At 58.2% G+C, this 12,055-nt stretch overlaps 2 protein-coding genes across 3 annotated transcripts; one reads left to right on the forward strand and one right to left on the reverse strand.

Moving 5' to 3' along the window:
- Positions 1–497: 497 nt before the first annotated feature.
- On the forward strand, positions 498–4,755 carry GAPDH (glyceraldehyde-3-phosphate dehydrogenase). The gene is made up of 11 exons (XM_039218398.1): positions 498–563; positions 828–868; positions 2,659–2,758; positions 2,841–2,947; positions 3,070–3,160; positions 3,266–3,381; positions 3,470–3,551; positions 3,773–3,924; positions 4,007–4,085; positions 4,191–4,372; positions 4,484–4,755. The coding sequence occupies exons 2-11, from the start codon at positions 846–848 to the stop codon at positions 4,551–4,553; spliced, it is 1,002 nt and encodes a 333-aa protein (XP_039074329.1). The 5' UTR covers positions 498–563; positions 828–845; the 3' UTR covers positions 4,554–4,755.
- A 964-nt stretch (positions 4,756–5,719) lies between these two features.
- Positions 5,720–11,961, reverse strand: LOC120221138 (intermediate filament family orphan 1-like). 2 transcript variants are annotated; one of them, XM_039218381.1, is made up of 5 exons: positions 11,769–11,961; positions 11,527–11,647; positions 11,143–11,238; positions 7,421–7,551; positions 5,720–6,874 (listed from the first exon to the last, which is right to left on the reverse strand). In XM_039218381.1, exons 1-5 carry the CDS (start codon positions 11,915–11,917, stop codon positions 6,766–6,768), a joined length of 606 nt encoding a protein of 201 aa, XP_039074312.1. In that variant the 5' UTR covers positions 11,918–11,961; the 3' UTR covers positions 5,720–6,765. The 2 variants fall into 2 exon arrangements, with proteins under 2 accessions (XP_039074312.1, XP_039074313.1); XM_039218382.1 differs by having other exon boundaries at positions 11,143–11,235; positions 11,769–11,960.
- Positions 11,962–12,055: the final 94 nt, after the last annotated feature.

Here is a 12,055-nt window from a genome sequence, read left to right on the forward strand (position 1 = left end):
AGGCTTCCCGCCTCTCAGCCTCTGAAAGAAAGGGAATTGGGGGGTGGGGGGAAGTGGCAGTGCGCGGCCGCGAGCAGCCCGGCTCTGGCTCCAAGTCCCCATCCCACCGACTCCCAAAGTCCTCCCGTTTTATCTGTGCAGAGGCCCTGGCTCCCGGAGGTCTTCCGATGTCACCGGGAGCCCGGCCCTGGAGTCCACAGCCTCCTGCATACCCACAGGGCCGTCCGGGGTGCCATCAGCGATCCCCTACTCCCCTGGGCCCGGCTCAGTCCCCTCCCCCCACTCTGTCGCTAGCCCACATGCTCGGTGCGTGCACACTTGAACGGGGCGGGGGTGGTGGGGCAAAAAAAAGCAGGCCCTGCTACTCGCGGCTTTACGGGTGCACGTAGCTCAGGCCTCCGCGTCCTTGGGCCGTGACTGGGCCGGCCGGCGGGAGGCGGGGCCCGCACCCCCTCTTTTCCCCCCGCCCCGCCCCGCCGCTATAAATTGAGACTGCAGCCTCCGCCGGTGCTCTCTGCTCCTCCCCGTTCGACAGACAGCCGCATCTTCTGGTGCAGTGCCAGGTAGCGCCCGGCGAAGCCAGGCAGGGGGGAGCCACGGGAGGCTCGGGCACGGCTCGGAAGGGGGTCGGAAGCGCCCGCGGGCCAGGGGTGGGCGGCGCGGCCGCGGGGTCGGGCGTGTAGCTGAGCCCCCGCATTGCAGGGACGGGAGGACGGACGTGCCCGCACGCGGGGTGGGAATGGAGGCCTGGGGGAGGGGAGGGCAGCGGCCGGACTGCAGCCGCCGCCCGCCCCCGCGCTCTAATGCTCGCCTTTCTCTGCCCGCAGCTGCGTCCCCGAGACACGATGGTGAAGGTCGGAGTCAACGGGTGAGTTAGGGGGTGGGCTAGGGTGGGGCATCGAGCCCCGCGGCCCCGGGCGAACCGTGTCTGCGGGCCTTGCTTTGCTCAGGTCTTCGCAAGCGCGTGGGGGACGTGGGTGCGGTGGTCCTACCCCCCCACCCCCAAGGAGAACTCAAGGTCGGCGCTCTGACCTGGCCGAGGGGCCTTGAAGAGCCTCGTGGGCCACCCTCCCCCAAGCTGTGGCGCCTCCCGCAATTCCGCCCCCGCGGGGCCGAGCCGCCCGCAGCCCCCCGCAGCCCCCAGCGCCACCTGCCCCCGACTCCCGGCCTGGGACCCATCCCCTTAATCCCCTAGCTGGGGCTTCTTTCTTTGCTTTCGCGCCCTGCGGGGTCACGTGCCAGGAAGGAGCCCCTCCCCCACCAGCCCGCCGCCTCCCCACCTACCGGGATGCCTGGTGCTCAGCTGAGTGCAGAGCCCGCTAGAAGGGCTCATTTGCGGGAACCCGGCCGCCATGTTGCAACGGGGAAGGAAGTGAATGAACCACCGTTAGGCAACCTTCCTTAGCTCCTCACTGTTCCTCCTTCCTCGCCTATGACTAACCCTCCTGATTCTGCCTGTGTGGGGTGGAGTCGCCTTTATCCCGTAAGCCAGGTGAGGCAAGGCTTCCCCCGGGTTTGCTCTTAAAAGAGCTGGACGTCAGAACTCTGACCGTAGACCATCCCTTAAGCTGTCAATCACATTTCTCCTCAGGCTTGCTTTTCCTAGAGGATTCTCTGATGAATCAGAAACCTGGGTTTGGGGGAGTACTTGTGTCCTTTCCCCCGCCCCCCCTTTTCCGGAGAGGTGTGGTAGCACAGCTTAGTACCATGTTGGGGAGCTGAGTCATGGGTAGAAATTTTCCACCACAAAATGGCTTCTGTAGCAGCAGCCCCTTTCATCACACTGGCTCTCCTCGAAGCTCCTTTCTTCCGTCCATACCTAGAGCTGACCCGACCCTAAAGGCCAGGCTATAAAGGTCACTGGGAGGATTAGGTGTCTTGGGAATCCTGCCCTTCTCTCCGTTCTGTCTTCCAGAAATCAGATCCCCTTTCCAGTCTAATCTGGGGTTAAATATAGCTGCCTGACCTTTCTGCAGCTTGGGGCCTGGGCTACTACTCTTTTTGCCCCCACCCACCCCAGCACATCTGTCGCTCCCACTCCTGATTTTTGGAAGAGGGCTTGCAGGGACACGTAGCTTAGCAAACCGGAGCCTTGAGATTAGGGAGTTGAGAAGCACTCCTTTCCCCCCTTCTCTTTCTGTTTTGGAGGAAGAGATGGGCTTTCCCCATCCAGTTAATTTCTGACCTTTACTCTTGCCCTTTGAGCTTGGTGATGCTAAGTGTGCAAGTCTTTGCTCCCCGGAGGGTGTATCCTGACGCTGGGCCAGACAGGGAACAGGCATTTCCAGGGAGGGCAGAGATAGTGGGGGAGATAAATGCCATGTGCCAGGCATGTGTCCAGACTGCGGGGGTGGCCAGAGCCGAGCCCTGCACGGCCGTTGCTCCTTCGCAGCACTTCTGGTGGCTGGGGAGCTGGGCCAGCCTCTGAACCTATGCATCTCTTGGGCAGGCGTCACCTGGCTGTGCTGTACAGCAGGGGTGTCCTGGCAGAGTTGCTCAAGAAAGATAAAATTAGACCTCTTGGGACTTGACCAGAGGCCGGGAAGTGCCATCTTCTAAACCTCTGAAAGAGGATGAATTGGCCTAGGGCTATTTCCATGCCTGGGAGAATTCTCTAGACTCTTTTTTTCATTCTTTCACACCTCTTGTCTTTATCAGATTTGGCCGCATTGGGCGCCTGGTCACCAGGGCTGCTTTTAACTCTGGCAAAGTGGACATTGTTGCCATCAATGACCCTTTCATTGACCTCCACTACATGGTGAGTGCTGACCCCACAGCTGGCGTAGGGAGCAGAGCCTGGCTGAAGTGTAGCCCCTTGATGGCCTCACCTGTCCCTCCAGGTCTACATGTTCCAGTATGATTCCACCCACGGCAAATTCCACGGCACAGTCAAGGCTGAGAACGGGAAACTTGTCATCAACGGAAAGCCCATCACCATCTTCCAGGAGTAAGTGCAGAAGACAGAACAGGGTGAAATTTGCTTTGAGGGAGGTACTAGGATGGGGTGACTGCCTTCGGTGGCACATGGTACCCCCTATCCGTGAGCTTTCAACTTGTCTTCCGTTATAGGCGAGATCCCGCCAACATCAAATGGGGTGATGCTGGTGCTGAGTATGTTGTGGAGTCCACTGGGGTCTTCACCACTATGGAGAAGGCTGGGGTGAGTGGCAGGGAGAGTCAAGGTGGGGGTGGGGGTGGTATCCCGGGAAGAATGGGGAACCCTTGAGGAAAGGCAGCATGAATTACAATGACTTCTCTACCACAGGCTCACTTGAAGGGTGGGGCCAAGAGGGTCATTATCTCTGCCCCTTCTGCTGATGCCCCCATGTTTGTGATGGGTGTGAACCACGAGAAGTATGATAACTCTCTCAAGATTGTCAGGTGAGCACAGCAGAGGAGTGGGGAGGTGGCCAGATAGTACTGTGTGTTACCAGGCAGACATGTTCTTGACTTGCCTTCCTTTTTTCAGCAATGCCTCCTGCACCACCAACTGCCTGGCCCCTCTGGCCAAGGTCATCCATGACCACTTCGGCATCGTGGAGGGACTCATGGTATGGGCGATGGGGAAAGTGCCCACCGTGTTTATTTCTCACCCAGGACTCGATCCTTCTCCCCTCTTAGAACGTGGTCCTGGGCTGAGGGGGCATTGGGGCTAAGGGATTGGCTCAGGTCACTCTCTATCCCTTAGTTCTTCCCCAGGGAGGGGGGACATCGGGGTAGATGATGTGAGGAGTGCTATGCAAGGCCTTCACTCCCTCCTCCATATTTCCAGACCACAGTCCATGCTATCACTGCCACCCAGAAGACCGTGGACGGCCCCTCTGGGAAGCTGTGGCGTGACGGCCGAGGGGCTGCCCAGAACATCATCCCTGCTTCTACTGGCGCTGCCAAGGCTGTGGGCAAGGTCATCCCTGAGCTGAACGGGTAAGGTTCCTTGCTTTTCTCTGCCCTGGGCAGGGGTCTGGAAATGGGAGGAGCAGTACCGACCCTGCTTTCCTGTCTGTAGGAAGCTCACTGGCATGGCCTTCCGTGTCCCCACCCCCAACGTGTCTGTCGTGGATCTGACCTGCCGCCTGGAGAAAGCTGTGAGTACGAGTTGGGAAAGGATTCATGGGCTCAGAGTTTGTGTTGAGTAAAACAGCAAGATTGGAACGTGAATAACCAACCATCTCGTTTTTTTACCTTTTTAGGCCAAATACGATGACATCAAGAAGGTGGTGAAGCAAGCATCAGAGGGCCCCCTCAAGGGCATCCTGGGCTACACTGAGGACCAGGTCGTCTCCTGCGACTTTAACAGTGACACCCACTCTTCCACCTTCGATGCTGGGGCTGGCATTGCTCTCAACGACCACTTTGTCAAGCTCATTTCCTGGTATGGTGCCGCCAGGGTGTGGAGCAACACCTCTAAGAGTGTGGTTGGGAGTGTGGCGCCCTCTGGTGGCCGGTTCGTGAAGATAGCCCTTAACTCTTGATCTTCTTCCAGGTATGACAATGAATTTGGCTACAGCAACCGGGTGGTGGACCTTATGGTCCACATGGCCTCCAAGGAGTAAGAGCCCCCTGGACCACCAGCCCCAGCAAGAGGGAGAAGAGAGACCCTCAGCTGCTGGGGAGTCTATGTCCCAATTCATCCCCCAACACACCTGAGAATCTCCTGAACTCCAGTTTCCATCCCAGACCCCCTGAAGAAGGGGAGGGGCTTGGGGAGCCCTATGTTACCATGTACCATCAATAAAGTATACTGTATCCAGCCAATTCCTGTGAGCTTTTGGTGTGGTTTTGTTTGTTTTCTTAAGGTTTTTACAGGGTCTAGGGTAAAGGGGAGAGGAGCTAGGCTGGTGCCAAAGACAAACAGACCTTGCTGCAAGCACCCGGGAAAGGCTCAGCATACCCTGACCACACCTTGACTCCGCCGGAGGTCCTGGGCCCAACTGAGCATGCCCTACAAAAGCACGTGTGCATGGGCATGCGCTAATTAGAAGAGCCGCCTGACTGCACTTTGCCTCGCTCAGTTTCCCTCCCAAGGTTTCTAGGTGCTATGTGATGAGGCATGTCCACCTCAGAGGACAAGGCCCTTTTGTCACCAGGTCACCTGGCTGCCTCTACCTGAAAACTATCCTGTCCACTGCCCTGTAGAGGAGAAACACTGGCCCAGGGAGTTAGGGCTTAGGAATCGGGCCACCAGGTCCTTGCAGCCCTGCCTGGTTACCTGGTCACTCGGAAGCAAAGCCCTAGCAACTCGGGGCAGAGCGGAACCACCAGGGTGTGAACTCCACCCTGCCTCACAGCCTGGAGGTCTTGAGTCAGATATTTACCTTCCTGTGCCCTAGTTACTCTCCTCTGCAAAGTGATAACGCTACACCCAACCCCTAAAGCTTTTCCAGAAGGATTACAGTAGGTCGGCTATGAGCACCCAGCGCTGTGTAGTAAATGGTCAGGAAAAAGGGTAATGCCCACCGCCCGTCCGTGTTCTGGGCAAGTGTTAAGAGGATTACTGCCGTCGTGTGTGGGGGAGGGCCCTGCGGGCGGGGGCAGGGGCCCTGGGTCCGCCAGCTGCCATTCTACACGGGCCAGTTACCTACAACCTGGGCCAGTTACCTACAACCTCCGGGGCCTTACTTTGCACCTGCTCGGGTGTCAAGTGAGGAAAACCACTGTGCGCCTCACAGAGAGGATGGCGTAGCCACTACCAGAAAGTGCTTGAAACAGCGACACAGCGTTCAATAAATACTCGCCACTTTCATTATTATTAAAGACTCCATTCAAGTGTCCGCTCAGCACAGCTCCCCGCAGGCGGGTCTGCTGAGGGGCTTGCACTCACGGCCCCCCACCTTCTCCCAAGCTTTTCGTCCGGGACATCTTCTCAGCCTGCTGCTCTCAGTGAACGTACCACAGACACGGAGGAGGCACATCTTCAGCTGATGCTTGAAGAAACTGAGACCCTGAGCACACATACACGTGCACACACACACCACACGCACTCGCGGGCACACACACACACACACACACACACACACACACACAGGTAGCTTCACCTTTTTCTCTGCCCTCAGCGTTGGGAAACAAACAAGAGCTTCCGTCTCCCTCCCCAGCATGGCACCCAGGCAGATCCAGAAGCCACCGAGACCGGAGGCACTAAGGCCCCTACAATGCAGGGCACTTCCACGAGGGAAGGGTCACAGCCCCATCACCGCCATCCACGGGTGGATGACAACGGGGGGGGGGGGAGGAGCACCCAGTCCTGCCTCCCCTCAGCTGCCCCTCAGAGGAAGCCCCCTCCCACTGCACCTGTGGCACAAGCCCTGGAACGACCAGCCTAACCCACTTCATACCAGTGCCTGGGCCAGTTAGCACCAGTACAGAATCAAAGACAGTAAGCTGGCTCGAGGCCACAGAGATGGAAAGGAGATCTGACGACCACATTCCTTACTCAATGGACAAGTAAGGGGCCACCATGGCTCTGGCAGCATTCTGAAGATGAGAAGGTAGCAGACACCCACACGTGAAGGCGAGGGAGCCCCAGCTGTGGGGGCAGGGCAGTCTGGGCAGGGCGGGCTGAGCCTCACTCCAGACACCTCAGAGCCCTGGAGGCCAAGGACTAAGGCAGGAAATCAGAGGGGGAAGTGCCCAAGTCCCCAGGGGCGAGGCTTGGTGCGGCGGGTGGGACGGATGAAGTTCCCCTTCTGTGAACCCCCCACCCCTCTGCCTCTGCGAGTTCCCAGCAGGCTGGGTGGGGCCCCGGGGCGCCAGGCTGGAGGTGCGTCCCTATCTCATGGAGCTATCAGATGAGACATCGCGATCGGAGTCCTCAGTCTCGCTTGGTGGCGGCGGCGGCGGGTCGCTAAGCGGGACCGCAGTGAAAGCAGGAGACTTTCTAGAAAAAAACACCGGTTGTCACCTTGGGGCAGGCAGGAATCCTCATGAGGCTGGCTCTCCTCTCCAGTGGCCTGATTCTCTGGGAGGCCAGTGACCACCATCTCAGGCAAGGACAGGAGGCCCGCAGGGGTGAGGGCAGGTGTGGGGCGAGGGAAGCGGGCGGAATCCCTCCCGCCCCACCCTGATGGGGGTGTAGTCCCTGTCTTTATCTCGGGGACCCTAGGAGGCTCAGAGTTCAGAAGTGTCTCACATCACAGCACGAGAGGTGCTGCCTGAGCCTGAGCGCAGACCTGGCGGCCCCGGCTTTGTGTCTCTCTGTAGTACTTTTGTGACTTTTTAAAACTTACTTTTTTGTTGAGGTATAACTTACAGAGGGTCAAATGCACAAACTGTGCTTCTGACTTTAAATAAAAATTTGCCCCCAAGGTCCCTGCAGGGTCTTCAAGCCCACCAAGGGCCTCTGACGCCCCACCCCTCGCTTGCACCCTGGGAGGAGGCCAGAAGAGGGCGGGCCGCGCCCCACGCTCCAGCGGGGGGTCCTCACCGGTCCCCAGACTGGGTGATGAGCCGGCGGCAGGTCTCCATCTGCACATCCAGGCCCCGCTTCATGCTGCACATCTCCATGTACTCGTGCAAGTGCCGGTTCATGTCGTTCTTGGCCGTAGCCAGCTCCAGCTGCGTCAGGCGCAGGACAAGACCCCACAGGTCAGCAGCGCCCCTGCCCCCAGCCCCCCAGAGGCTAACACGCGAAAGGCGCACCACCAGGCACGGAGCCCCGGTGGCCACGAGTGAGGGCTCTGATTTAAACACAAGTCAGATGGCGGTGCCTGGGTGGCTTAGTCAGTTAAGTGGCCGACTCTTGACTTCATCTCAGGTCATGATCTCCCAGTTCATGAGTTCAAGCCCGGCATTGGGTTCTGTGCCCAAAGCGAGGAGCCTGCTGCGTATCTTCTGTCTCCCTCTTTCTGCCCTTCCCCTGCTCACTCTCTCTCTCAAAAATAAACATTTTTAGGGTGCCTGGGTGGCTCAGTTGGTTAAGCGTCCAACTTCGGCTCAGGTCTTGATCTCACAGTTCATGGGTTCGAGCCTCGCGACAGGCTCTGTGCTGACAGCTGGGATCCTGGAGCCTGCATCAGATTCTGTGTCTCCCTCTCTCTCTGCTCCTCCCCTATTCATGCTGTCTCTCTCCCTCTCTCTCTCAGAAATAAAACATTTAAAAATTTTTTTAAACATTTTTATAAAATAATAAAATAAAAAAATAAATGAGTCAGATCAAGCCAGAAGGCACCAATATACTATCATTCCTTTTAGTTTTCCTGGGGATCTTTGCCTACAGAGGAAGGCCGAGGTCTCTGCTACAGGCCTGCATTCTTGCAGACCCTCAGTGACAAGAGGGACATAAGTAGACAGGACAGAGAGCCCAGGGTGACAATCTATGCACAGCTTTGCACCCTCCCTGGGCTTCCTGCATGGCCAGGTACAATGCTGCACCCTGTCTGCCTCCCTGACTAATTGGGGTGCTCCTGGGAGGCGGCCATGGGCCTCTTTTTTTTAATGCTTATTTTTGAGAGAGAGAGAGAGCATGAGCAGGGTAGGGGCACAGAGAGGGGGACAGAAGATCTGAAGTGGGTTCCATGCTGATAGCAGTGAACCCCATGAGGGGCTTGAACCCACAAACCTCGAGATCATGACCTGAGCCGAAGTCAGGAGCTCAATCAACTGAACCACCCAGGCGCCCCTGCTCCCGGCCCCAGGTCTTACTCATCTCTGCACGTGCCCAGCCCCAAGATGGGAAACTATGCAATGAACCTTTCTTCAGTAGCGACAGCATCCAGCATCGTGGCCCAGAGGAGGGGACCTGCCCTGCGCTGTTGAGAGAGGCCCAGTCTGCCCTTATCACGCTGGTCTCCGGTGTGAGCCGTTCTCAGGGTCTAACAGAAAGACTTCTGCCACACCCGATGTCCTACCGCTGTTAAGATGTGTCCCGACTTAAGAAACATTACATGTGGCAAAAGGTGGGCTCAGACTCAAGGAAATACGGCCTCCCTCTGAGCTAGATTCTGCCACAGGCTTTGAGGCAGAGCTGAGAGGCGGGGCGATGTGGAAAAGATCTGGGCCAGAGACAAGTGCTGCCTCTCTTTGTCTGGGGTACAAAGGACAGAGGCCCAAAGGAGAGGCAGGATAATAGTGCCTGGAGGTGATCTGCTTCACTGCCTGGGAGCACAGGGAAGGGGAGGAGACGACCGTGAATGATCCACACTGGATGGAGGAAACCACCCAGAACTAATCCAAACTGCATTGGGAGAGGATGGGGACCCGGAGGGAGAAGAAACCGGGTCACAGGGCCAGACAGAAGGGATGGCCTGCACGGGTCATAAGCCCTGGTGAGAACAGCTCTGGTGGCAGCCCTGGCTCCAGAGCAGTGGGATGTGCTCAGTCCAGGAAGACAACAAGATGTCACCCCAGCTTCCCCACCTAAGCAGAGCAGCAAGGGAAGGGACTAGCTTCCGGGGCCCATCCCTCACTAGGATAGGGAAGAAGGAAATGAAGCAGCTGTATTCCATCCAAAGACCAGGCTGGGACCACCACCAGCGTCTGTGCTCATCTGTACCTGTCCCCTTACTTCACACACTTAAAGCAGGGGTGAGGGGGGCACCTGGGCGGCTTAGTCGGTTTGGCCTCTGACTTTGGCTCAGGTCTTGATCTCTCAGTTCATGAGTCTGACCCCCGCATCGGGCTCTGTGCTGATGGCTCGGAGCCTGGAGCCCGTTTCAGGTCCTGTGTCTCCCTCTCTCTCTGCTCCTTCCCTACGCACACTCTGTCTCTCAAAAATAAATAAATGTTAAAAATTTTTTTTTTTTAAATTTTAAAGCAGGGGTGAGGAGAGGCAGCCACCACTGTTGGGAGGTACCTAAAGACCTCCAATGAAATCCGCGGACTCACTGTCACCGGAGGGTAGGGCTGGGACTAGCCGGAGAGGATGAACTCCCTCCCACCCTCCACCTGGACCTTGGCTTTACCACCGACAATAGGAAATGAATGTTCCTTGCATCCATCCCAGTGACCCCAGGATGGGTCACCAGGGCCAGCGCTGCACCCAAAGACCCCACCCCCCACCCCGTCAGCTCTCCCAACACCTCTCCTAAAGCCAATCTGCTGCAAGAGAGAAGGAAGACTGACATGGTGTCAAGGAGCAAGCGGAGAGCGACTCTCCCTTCCCCTCTGGTCAGCAGAGACCAGAAACCCAGCTGCGCCTTGAAAACTTCGCACCTGTCTGCTTGGGCAAGCAACAAAACCAGGTTTGGCTTAAAGGAGCAGGACCACTTGGTGTGTGTTGGGAGGATGGGCACGTAGGAAAATCATCTGCCCACTTCTGTCCCAAGAAACGGGCAGCATGAGACAAGCCAGGGTGTCAATATGCTACGTGGGCTTGAGGAGAGGCCCACGTGTGTCCTCCCCACGCTGGGTGCTCAGGGAAGGGCGCACCCCACAAGCAGGAGGGCACCAGGAAGCGCAGCCCCTCCACCCAGGGTGCCACAAAGGCGGCCCTGCAGCCCCAGCGTCTGCCATCTCGAGAAGGGTCTTCGGGCTAGGGGGTGGCCAGGGGGTGACAGCGGAGCTCCCTCCGTCAGGTGAAAGGCTGAACTAAAGAAACAGCGAAGCTCACGCCCACTTCTTAGTGGACTCCACTACCACACGGCCAGTAGTGACACTACTACTAAAACCGCCCTGCAGTACGCCTACTAGGAGACAGACGCTGCCCTCAGCGCTACGTGTACCTCATTGCATCTGCTCTTCAAACATTCCCGTGAGGGACGTATGGTGAAGATCCCGCTTGAGGGGCCCCTGGGGGGCTCGGTCAGTTAAGCGTCTGTCAATTTTGGCTCGGGTCATGATCTCTCGGTGCATGAGTTCAAGCCCAAAATCAGGCTCTGCACCGACAGTGTGGAGCCTGCTTGGGGTTCTGTGTCTCCCTCTCTCTCTGCCCCTCCCCAACTCACTCTCTGTCTCTCTCAAAAAAACTTAAAAAAGAAAAGGTCCCACTTGACAAATCAACAGGCTGAGAGCGCGGAAGCAGCCTGTTAGAAGCTGGAGTGGTAGAAGGTAGGTAACAGGGCTGAGACTGGAGCCCACATCTGTCCTCCTCCCTTGAGAGCCTGCGATCTTAGGGTTCCACCCCCACAAAAGAAAGGGGGAAGGCCTGGTGTCTGGGATCCCGCAGCCCCGCTCACGACCTGTGCGCTTCGGCCTCAACCACAGCCTTACCTCTATTTGGTCAATGGTTTCCTGATATTCTTTCTCCCGGGTTTTGAATAGGGACTCAGTATCTTTAATCACCTTCTCCAAGCTGTCTTCCTGCTGCTGGAGCGGAAGGGGAAGCGAGGGAGAGGCCAATGGGGGTGGGGTGGGACAGGGGCATTCCACAGGGCCGAGGCGAGGTGGGGGGGGGGGCGCGGATGGGGGAAGAGAGAGTCCGGTTAAAGGAGGCTGCTGAAAGCCCAGAGAAGGATGACGGAAGAGGCGAGAAGCAGGTGAGCATGGAGGCCACAGAGGGAAAGCAGCAAGGAGTGCAGGCAGGGGAGGGAGGGGATGGGGCTCCCAGCTGGGGGGCGGGACTGGTGGGGCCCTGAGGCTGGGAGGGGCCGTTACCTCTCCCTGCGCCTCTGCGGCTGCCATGGCATAGCCTGAGAAATCCTCCCACAGCAGCAGAGTCTCCTCAGTCTCCTCCCAAGTCAGGCTGTCACAGTCGTCCTCAAAATCATACTCCCTCCTAGAGACAGGGAGCCCGCCGTCAAGGGGGGCGGGGGCCTCCTGCCTGCTGAGGGCCGCTGTCGGGGAGCTCCGGCCTCTGGGGGGCTGCTGAGGGTGGGCCTGGGGGGCTCGGGACTCACAGCTGGTTGAGCATGCGCTGCATCTCCTCGTTGATGCTGAGGGCTGTGCTCTCCTCCTCATCCCCATCGGGCTGGCGGGGCCCGTCACTCTCCGACAGGGAGGTGTCCTCCTCGATGGCCGCCTTGCGCTCCCGCTTCCGCCCCCCCATGGATGGGACCTTAATGGGAGACAAGTGCAGAGACTAGAGAGACGAGGCCGGGTGCGTGAGGAGAAGGGCGGGGGGGGGGGGGGGGGGGGGGGGAGAAGGGTGAACCAGCAGGGAGGGCAGGCGGGCAGAGAGAGAAGA

The sequence above is a fragment of the Hyaena hyaena genome, unplaced genomic scaffold (genome assembly GCF_003009895.1).
Source record: "Hyaena hyaena isolate Hyena2069 unplaced genomic scaffold, ASM300989v1 scaffold_760, whole genome shotgun sequence".
Lineage (NCBI taxonomy): Eukaryota > Metazoa > Chordata > Mammalia > Carnivora > Hyaenidae > Hyaena > Hyaena hyaena.

Coding starts and splice junctions, on each gene's coding strand:
- GAPDH (XM_039218398.1), top strand. CDS start 846: ATGGTGAAGGTCGGAGTCAACGG. Junction 3,925..4,006: donor GTCATCCCTGAGCTGAACGG/GTAAGGTTCCTT, acceptor TCCTGTCTGTAG/GAAGCTCACTGGCATGGCCT. Junction 4,086..4,190: donor CCTGCCGCCTGGAGAAAGCT/GTGAGTACGAGT, acceptor TTACCTTTTTAG/GCCAAATACGATGACATCAA.
- LOC120221138 (XM_039218381.1), bottom strand. CDS start 11,917: ATGGGGGGGCGGAAGCGGGAGCGCAAGGCGGCCATCGAGGAGGACACC. Junction 11,648..11,768: donor CAGCGCATGCTCAACCAGCT/GTGAGTCCCGAG, acceptor CCCTGTCTCTAG/GAGGGAGTATGATTTTGAGG. Junction 6,875..7,420: donor ATCACCCAGTCTGGGGACCG/GTGAGGACCCCC, acceptor GTTTTTTTCTAG/AAAGTCTCCTGCTTTCACTG.